This window comes from Benincasa hispida, chromosome 5 (genome assembly GCF_009727055.1).
Source record: "Benincasa hispida cultivar B227 chromosome 5, ASM972705v1, whole genome shotgun sequence".
Classification (NCBI taxonomy): Eukaryota; Viridiplantae; Streptophyta; class Magnoliopsida; order Cucurbitales; family Cucurbitaceae; genus Benincasa; species Benincasa hispida.
Genome location: NC_052353.1, coordinates 48,333,292 through 48,343,710, shown reverse-complemented (window position 1 = coordinate 48,343,710; position 10,419 = coordinate 48,333,292). Strand labels below are relative to the sequence as shown.

The window sequence follows — 10,419 nt, the reverse complement described above, 5'->3', positions numbered from 1 at the left end:
ATCTTTGATTTATGTAAGTCGATATCATGCAGTAGGAGTTCAGTATTAAAGGCGATGGGACATCCTGTTGAAAACCAAATTAACTTATTACCCTGTCACGAAGATGCCCTTCAACAATGTGAAAACATATGAGAGGACTTATTGTCCGCCATATGTTTCGACCGTTTTTATAGAAATTGGGCAAAGTGTTCATAACAACTTTGTAAAACTCCCAAATAATCTGAAATATAAAATATTATATTGAAAAATATTAAAGACAAATACAATAAAAATTTGTATAAAAAAAAATCAATTTGGTTCAGTATTGATGTACATGATCAGGTTGAAGCAGATCAAACATGTATCTATACTGGCTGATTACATGTGTGGATGTCCTAGTTACATAAAATTTGTCTCTCCACCTAAATTTTTAAATTAATTATTTAGCTTCTAAATTAACTAGATCAGTAATATAAAAATTAAATTGAATTAAAATAACATACCAAGAATCGTAGGCTCGTCCAGCTAACTAAGCGTCATTTACATGTTGGAGATGTGGAGCCATTGTTGGAAATCGTTCTCAAGCCCATAGCTGCAAAAGTATCAAAGGCCCAGCAATGTCGCGAACTTTAGGTTTTGTTTCTTTGCACAATTGTCTATACAACCATGTCAGATATGCTCAACCCCAAAAATATCGTCGAGCATCATAGAGGTTAGCTAACAGTAGTAGGAACATCAAGTGAACAAAATGACTTGATTTGTCAGAAAATAAACTTCCACCCACCATTTGTAGTATATATGCTCGCGTATATCTCATAACGATTTCCTCGTCTATATCATCAGCGAGCTCATGGAATTGTGTCCCTAACCATATCAGACTTAGGCTCGATCCTTAATTTTATCGATAGGTGGAGTCACATCGAGGTAGAGTTGACAAATTTTTAACCAGTCATCATATATCACTCAAGAGACAAGCTCACCGTCAACAGATAACCCAAACAACACTTCTATGTCTTAAAGTGATAGTTCCAATGGACATATGAAATGTATGCATTTTAGGCCTCCATCTCTCGACCAATGTTGTGATGAGATGTCAATCTAGCTGAATGAATTCCAATCTGGCAACTCCAAAAAATCTAGACATACAAAGTAACGGTAGTATTGAAGGGTAGAGTGGGATAGTGAGCTAAACAACTGCTTCTCAACGTGTGCAAGATATTTTGCCAGTTGTACGATCTTGCCATATAACTGATGATCGATGAATCAATTGGTTGTACATAACATCGAGATCAATAGGTCTTGGATTTAAAACCATGATCTAAAAGAAAAAATTTATTTATTTCGAAGTAAATAATGTACAACTTAATTTTAAAAAAATAATGTACAATATAATAAATTATAATAAAAAAATTAACTATATAATAAAATTATTATTTACAAAATAAACATATTAAAAATAAAAATCCCTAACTATCTACAGCTATTTTAATAGCGAAGGACACTTTCTTCGATTATGACCTAACTGATTATAAAACCCATATCGTAGAGGAGTGTTTGGTTCTGTCCAATTCATGTTGTTATGGTATCGTGAACTCTTTAGTCTATTAGGTTTCCTTAAAAAGGATGGGTCAACATGTAAGATGGACATATCAGGGTGCATGATCCATTAATCTTTATGCGGTATAGGTTCAAATTGAGGAGAATAACATGCAGCATACGTTGACAGTTTATAGTTGTCCTCAATAAAATTTTCGTAGTTCATGTGAGTGCCATAAAATGCGAAATGGAATTCCGAATGCTTGCCATTTGTTATATGAACAGTACTGCTCGGACCCGTTTAGCCTCAATATTTGAACATTTTATCCTTTAGCATTGAGAATGTGACGTTCAATTTTCACATGAAACACACCTTCGTATTGATCATATGACTATACTTCATGTTTACTAAATATTGTAGGCCATTGTTACCGGGTGTATTTATCTTGATGCTCCAAAGCAGCTCTTATTTCTTCTCTGTTTTGTTTTTTTTTTGAAATAATTTGCGCACTTGAAGAATATTATTTGAGCAAGAGCATTTATCGGCAACATTCGAGCTCCTTTGAAGATGCTATTTATGCACTCTCATAGATTTGTCGTCATCCACCCATATATGAACCCTCCATCGTGCTTGAGTCAATTGTTCTATACCAATACTGTAAAAAAAAAACTCAGACAACTTCGATTTATTCATTTGATGTCCTCAATGACTATTAAACTTTTGAAATTTGAAATTGACACCTGACACGATAAACATAATTTTTTAATGTGTTAAATTTGTACCTTTTATTGAAGTTGCCAACGATATGTCGTAAGTGATGGTGACATTTTAGTCTCGTCCAACCATTTGTTGGATTGTTCACTGTTGCGATGAATCCGACGTGTTGATCTGAAATTAAACACACCACTTTGAGTGTTACAATTTCTCTCAAGTGTTTCATGAACCATCCCCATGAGTCTGCAAACTCCTCATCTGTAACGGCGAATGCAAGTGGAAGAAGATGTCCGTTTCAATAAACAAATATAGCAATCATTAACTTTCCTCGATATTTTCCATACAAGTGGGTATTGTCTATCTGAATCATCGACTGACATTTATTAAAAGCTTCTATACGAGGACCAAATGTCCAAAATACAGAAGTTAGGATAACATGGCATTCAGTTGACGTTTCTTTCACTCTCCACTCCACACATGTTTCGGGATTGGTCTGTTTAACCTTATACAGCCACCTGGGTAACAATTTGTATGACTCGTCCTAGTCACCAAACACTTTAGCCAACGCCTTTCTTTTGCCCTCTCACACACTATGGTAAGGAACATGATATACAAATTTTGATTTTATGTCGATCTGTTGTTGTGCCATGCTGATAGATTATTTTTCTCTTACGACATCACAAAACTCTAGTGCAATCATCAATGAATCTAACTACACATGACTTTGACTAAGTTCTGAGTAAAAACATGTATATTGGTCAACATACTTAGTGATCTCAAAAAAGCCATGCGACTTTTTCTTTGTTGCACGAAGTCTCCATTTGCATCCTTCTTCTCACTTCTTACACTGAATTGCTCAAATCGTCGGTGTCGATTCTACAACCTCATATGGTGCATGACACTTAATAGCAAAACATTTAACCACGTGTTGTAACATTTCTTTGTCTTGACAAATCACCCTCTTGTACAATTGGGTACTGTCAACATCCACAAAGGCTACAATTGGATCGTATTCTCGAATACTATCTATTACATTCATATCCAAATCGTTGAATGTATTTAAAGGTAACTCATGTTCACAACCATCAAAATCAAACTCTTCAAATTCATTGTCCGTTTTTGTTCTAAAATCTCTATACTGATTGTTAATCACCATATCTCAATCATCACATGGTAATGCAACCGATTCCAGATCAGAATCTTCAAACTAACTAAATAGTGTATTCAAGTTTATATCCAACCCTACCCGACTCACATTAACATATAAATCCACTAAATTTGGGAGTGATATCACGATTGAGAACATCGACTTTATTGCTTGTTCATCAGGAATAGGGAATGACATAAACCTTACCGTTCTTGATAATTTAGATTACAATATCTATATATTATTCTTAATTGATTAGCTCTCATATCTACACCAAGTGGCATCCCTACAATTTCAATGAATTGTTCAAAAACAAGTCCATTGTTCACATTTATGCTAAACCCGCACATGGTGGTTGGTCATACTCAACTTCATCAACACCATCAATCATATATTAATGCAACAATACATTACTAATTATCAAACTTAAATAAAAATAAAAAACAAAAATATTTAAATAAAATCTATTAAAATATAATTAAATAAATACTAAAAAAAATTTAAAAATGAACTTAGTTTGAACATGAAACTTATTAAGAACTAAAAGAATTGAATAAAAAACATTTATAATAAAAAAACTTTAAACTTCAAATTAATACTAAACTTTGAATGATAGAATAACTTTAAATAACAAATTAATAATTTTTAAACTATAAACTAAATTTCCTTATTAAAAAACTACCGAAAAAATTACTAAACTTTTTAAAATTATTTTTCAAATTTAGTACTAAAAAATCAAATATCATAAGGAATATATTAAAAAATTGACAATAATTTTGTACTAAACTATAAACGAAACTTTTGTATTAAACTAAAAACTCTAAGCAAACTATTAATAAAAAAAATATCAAATAGTATAAAAAAAAAAATATAAAAACTCATTAAATTAGTAAATTTTTTTAATGAAAAACAAACAAAATACTAAAGTTTTTAAGTAAAAAACAATACTAAAAAATATAATATCATATAAAAAAAATATATAAAGAAAACTATAATTATAAAAAGAATATTGTACGAACAAAATATAATGCCTAAAATCTAATGTTTTGAAAGACAACAATAAACCCTAAAAATCATAATATTGTAGATGTAATTTCTTCAAAAACAACAATAATTGCTTATATATTCAAAATGCAAAAGAAAACATTAGTATTGTAGATCTAATATAATATAAGTAATAAAAAAAACTATTAACTATTATTATATCAATATTAATGAATTCATACTACTAAAAAAACTTCAATTGATACTAACATTGTAGATCTAAAATATTAATATGTAGATTAACATCAACATGTAGATCTAAAATAAATTTTAAAAAAAAACTAGTAATAAATAAAAGATAAACATGTAGATCTAAAAATTATATATTTAGAATAAAAAATATTAAAAAAAAAAGTAATAAATAAAAGCTAAACTCATAAATTTAATAGTAGGTCTTTTTTATTCTTCAAAGGGACAACGTTCACTTTTTTTTTTTTTTTGTTATTTGTTGTCTTGCAACAACAAATAGAAAAAAATAAAACAATATTAGAACTTATAACTTAAATTTTAATTAAAAAAACAGCAGTTTAGTTGATCGAACATATAGCTTTTTCTTGAATCTTGTTTCTTGAACAACAATAAAAACTATTGAAAAAATAATAATATAAGAATAGAAACAAAATTTATAATTATTCTAGAAAAAAAAAATCTAAAATAAAACAATAAACCTGTATAGTTTAAGAGTAAAGTGTAGACAGAAAGGATCAACACAAAAGAGAAGAAGAGAATTAAGAAATAAGAAGAGAGTAAGGCAAAAGAAGAGAGAACGAAGTAAGGCAGTTGTGATAATGGATGAAGAGAGTAAGGCAGAAGAAGAGAGAGCGAATTAAGGGAAATAGGTGGAGATGGATGAAGATTTTCTAAAAATTAGTGGGGGGTTAAATAGTCGTAGGTCGAATGTTCAAAACTCAACCCACGAATTTAAAAAGAAGATGAAGTAGGTGAGCATCTTTAAATTCGGTCAAGGTCAGGCGCCCAAGCATGCAGAACAAGGAAGGGAAGTGACAAGATGGTAGGACTATTTGTCGAGGGTCAAAATCTCGACCTATTTAGGTCAGTTTTGAACCCTCGACCTGTGAATAATTTTCAAAAAGGTTAAAGGTTCAACCCTCAATTTTCCCTTTTTTTCCATCCCAGAATCTTAAAACTACCACAAATCTCCAAATACTTTTTAACCTACAATATTTGACTAATATCTTTTCCAATCTTCAATATTTAAATAAAAGATCCAATGAGATCATTTAAAATAAAAATAAATAAATAAATAAAAACAAAAACTACTGTCATGCATTGATTAAAATAGATCTAAGCTATAAGTATGCATTGATTAAAATAGATCTAAGCTATAAGTATGCATTGATTAAAATAGATCTAGTATTGGGAATTTAAAATTGAAGTAGACAATGTGAATAAGGTATAGAAACTAATTAAAAAAAATAAAACAAAAACAAAAACGTTCTTTTCATAATTTAACAAATTCAAGTTGACCAAAGATTATTTGCTATATTATCCTAATCTTAATCCAATCCCAAAAAACTTGGCAAGATCAGTTAAAAAAATTTTGTAGAGTAGAGAAAATTAAATATGGAAGAAGTTCTTGATGGGAATGATCTCCTTGAAGCTCAATCTCATGTATGGAATCAAATCTTCATCTTCACCAAATCCATGGCTCTCAAATGTGCAGTTGAATTAGGCATACCAGACATCATCCATAGCCATGGCCCCAAACCTATGCCCCTATCTCAACTTGTTTCCGCCCTCCAACTCAACCCCGAAAAGACCCCTTACATATATCGCTTAATGCGCGTATTAGTTCACTCTGGCTTCTTTCTAACACAAAAATTAAGTGAACAAGATGGTGATCAAGAAGGAGAAAATCATGGATATGTGTTGACCAATTCATCTCGTCTTCTCGTTAAAACCAACCCTTTGACTCTAGCTCCTTTCTTGTTTTCTACTCTCCAACCACCTGTCTTCGATTCGTGGAGCTCCCTCCCGAGTTGGTTGCAGAGCGAGGATCGAACGTCATCGCCATTCGGAAGCTCTCACGGCGTGTCGTTTTGGGAGTATATGGGGAGGATTAAGTCGACGGAGGGTGGTGCGATTTTCGATGCATCCATGGCAAGCGATGCGAAGTTTGTGGTTCGTGTTTTGTTGGAGAAATGTAAAGGTGTGTTTGATGGAGTTGAGTCTTTGGTTGATGTTGGAGGTGGGACTGGAAATGTGACCAGAGGGATTGCTCAAGCTTTTCCACAAATTGAATGTACTGTGTTTGATCTTCCACAGGTTGTGGCTGATTTGAAAGGGGAAGGGAACTTGAAATTTGTTGGAGGGGACATGTTTGGGGCTATTCCTCCTGCTGATGCACTTCTATTGAAGGTAAAAACTAAATCTTTTTCTTTGGTTATGGTTGTGAATGTATGTGGTTTATTTACGAAGGTTTCGAAGTAAAAGAGATTATATAGGTTCAAAAAGTTTTGATTTTTAAACACTTTTGACGAAGTAATAATTTAGTCTATAAAATTTTTTGTTTATAAGGATTTTTTAATTTGAAGATAAATATACAAATTGGAGAGAATAAATCATTAAATGAAAATAAAATGACACTTAATTTAGTTGATATTTTCTACCATAGAAATTAAGGGTATTTTTTTAATGTATTTTCAAATATTTAATTTAAAAATAAATCATTTTAAAAGAAATTGAAGTGTTTGACAACCATTTAAAATAGTTTTCAAGTGTATTTTAATAAATTTTTATCAAAAGTATTTAAATAAAAATGAAATTTATGAAAAATATTTTTTTTTCAAGTCAATCAAAATAGGTCCCAAATTATTATAAAGTTGAGAGTATCGTAGTAAAGTTACGTTTGATATTTATTTTTAAGGTCAAAGAGATTATTAGATAATTTTAATTAATTGTTCTTACTGCTTAGTAAACTGGATTATAAATTTAATTAAAGAAAATGGCGTTTTCACTTATTTTCTATGATCTATTAAACCTAGCTGGTGAAGTTGACTAATGGTTTCTTCTAACCAATTTCTTAAGCTCTCGTTTGGTAATCATTTCGTTTTTCGTTTTTTTATTTTAAAAATTAAGTTTATTTCCTCTCTAGTTCTTATAGTGATTTGCATCTTTTTTTAAGTAGAATGATTGAATTCTTCACCAAATTCCAAAAACAAAAACAATTTTTGGAAAGCTACTTTTTCTGGTTTTCAAAATTTGGCTTGATTTTTTTAAATCATTGGTAAAAAATAGATAGTAATGAAGAAATTTGAAGATGGAAGTAGTTTTTATAGACTTAATTTTCAAAAAAAAAAAAAAAAAAAACCAACAGTGTGTTAATCCCAAGGAGTTGGAAATAGAAGTAGAGAAGTAGGAGTTTGTGAACTCCGCTTCTTGTTTGGCACAAGGAGTTGAGGGATCTCACAACTAAAAGTATCAATTTTATATCTTATCAACTTCTTACACTGTAGATCCCAGGAGTTTATAATTCCTTAGACTTCATAACTTTTTCATGCTCACTATTCCACTCCTTACCCAAAACATCCCCTAAAATGGTTATGAAACGAGGCCTAAAAGTTCTATTTTATCTACTAACTTTTTGAAGTTTTAATTTAAGATCTACCAAACATTACTAATTTGCTTTGCAGTTGATTAATTCTTAAAACATTAGTGTATTAAAGTTCAATAATTAATTAGTTACAAATTAAAATTTAGAGAATAGATGTTAATGGCACTTTAAAACAATTTAATATATGACACAGAATTCATTTTAATCTATATCTTATAAAGTCTAATGTGAATTATGATATATTTACACATATGGATACAAAAATTAGTGGGTACTACATGACTGGAGTGATGAAGAATGTGTGAAGATTCTGAAGAAATGCAAAGAAGCAATCAAGGGAAATGAGAAGAAAGGAAAAGTGATGGTAATTGATATGGTGGTGGGCAATAACAAAACAGATGATTCCATTGAAACTCAACTGTTCTTTGACATGATGGTGATGCTAATGGTTGGTGGAAAAGAGAGAGATGAAAAAGAATGGGCTCATCTTATTAAACAAGCTGGATTTAGTGCCTACAAGATACTTCCAATTCTTGGTTTAAGGTCTCTTATTGAAATTTATCCTTAACAAATCTCTTTAATTGCATATAACTTTTAAGTTTAGACATATGGATTATTGTGGTAAAATAAGAGCTATTTTAGAGCTATAGTTATTTGGGAATTGTTGTATTTTGAAAACTTGAAACATGTTCCAAGAGGGTGCTTTTTAATTTACTTTTTATCTAAGGAAATAAGATGATAGTTTAAATATGCGAGTTACGTATAAGAATGAAGCAAATTACTTAAGGCATATATTCATAATCAAAATGAGTAGATGTTTAAATTCTCTCTCCATATAATGTGAAAATAAAAAATCGTTCTTACTTGCCTTTGCAATGAAAGGATAGAAGATATGTCAAATTTTATAATTTATGTCCTATCAAATTTAGATAATGTGACAAAATATTAATTATGTACTTGACATTTGATAATGGATTCTTTTTTGAATGCTTATCGATCTCGTTTGATAATTATTTATTTTAAATTTAAATTTAAAATTTTCTGTTTTGGTTACTACTTTATTGTTTTCACTTTCTTAGGAAAAAAAACCAAAATCATGTTAAAAGAAGAAGAAGAAGAAAAACTACTCCTACCAAGGCCTGAACCCGCAACTTGTTCCATTCTGTATTCTAAGAAGTACTGAAAATTAAACGTGTTAGGTAATTATGTTTTTGTTTTTTGTTTTAAAAAATCAAAATAAATTTTGATGATTTTTTTTAGTATAATAGAAATGGAGAGATTTAAATAATAAACCTCATCATTACTAACATGCTTGTATGCTAGTTGAGTTATACTCATTTTGATTTGGATGATTTTTTTTTTAATTTTTCTTTTATATAAAAATAAAAATAAACTATTTTTACCCTATTTTTGCATATGACGTAAATAATTATGAGATTATATCTTTATTTTAAACTTTTTTAAATAAAAAAACAATTTGATAAAACAACGATAACGATGCTTTTAGTTTGTTTAATTAGACAACAAAGTATTGACCTGACAATTTTAAATATATTTAAAGAAGAAATTATTTCAAATGGTAAAACTATTAAAAATATTTACAAAATATAACAAAATTTTAGAACTATCAATGATAGAATCTGATAGACACGAATAGAAGTCTATAAATATCTATTATCAATTATATTTGAAAATATTTTGGTAGAAAAATTTAAAATAATTGGTGGGAAGAGTCTCCTCCAAGTTCAAACTCACATATGGAACCAAATCTTCACCTTCATCAAACCTATGGTTCTCAAATGTGCAAATTCAACTAGGCATACCAGATTGTATCTACCGCCGTGGCCCCAACCCATCATTCATAAATAAGCATCCCAAAAGACTAGAGTTCAAAAGTCATTAACAAAACAGTTCATAGAAATATGAAAGCAACTTGCAAAACAAGTTTGTAAAGTTAAGGTTAAAGTATAAAAAAAGAAAATGTTCTTAGATATTTATACTCTATGTCAAAAAATACTCTTAGAACTTTGAAATGTTTCAAAAATCTCTTTCAACTTTGAAAAAGAGTTAAAAGATATCTTTATTGTTAGTTTTGAATGAAAACAGTAATGTTTTGTTTCAAAAATACTCCTACACTTTCAAAAGTTTGAAAAGCATCCTTACATAATAATAAAAGAATAGTTAAAAAATGCCTTCATCATTGGTAAATGAACAAAATCGTTAATACATTGTTGTAAAATAACTCTAAAATAAAAAAAAGTAAAAAAAATACTATTATCGTTAGTATAATGATTAATGTGGTTGAAGTTTTCTTGACTTCAACAAGAACCAATTTAGGCATTCTCTCTCTCTCTCTCTTTTTTTTTTTTTAATTTTTTGTTTCCAGGTAGATACTTCCATCTTTTTACTATTTTTCTAATTCCT

The 10,419-nt window shown here is 29.6% G+C and overlaps 1 protein-coding gene across 1 annotated transcript; it reads left to right on the top strand.

The window, feature by feature from the left end:
* Positions 1 to 6,005: 6,005 nt before the first annotated feature.
* LOC120078402 (probable O-methyltransferase 3) lies at positions 6,006 to 8,685 on the top strand. Its single transcript, XM_039032673.1, has 2 exons — positions 6,006 to 6,800; positions 8,264 to 8,685. The coding sequence occupies exons 1-2, from the start codon at positions 6,006 to 6,008 to the stop codon at positions 8,561 to 8,563; spliced, it is 1,095 nt and encodes a 364-aa protein (XP_038888601.1). The 3' UTR covers positions 8,564 to 8,685.
* Positions 8,686 to 10,419: the final 1,734 nt, after the last annotated feature.

Bases quoted from the DNA above. Each gene is read 5' to 3' on its own strand.
- LOC120078402 (XM_039032673.1), top strand. From the start codon at position 6,006: ATGGAAGAAGTTCTTGATGGGAATGATCTCCTTGAAGCTCAATCTCAT. The intron at 6,801-8,263 runs GTAAAAACTAAA...TACAAAAATTAG, and splicing joins CTGATGCACTTCTATTGAAG to TGGGTACTACATGACTGGAG.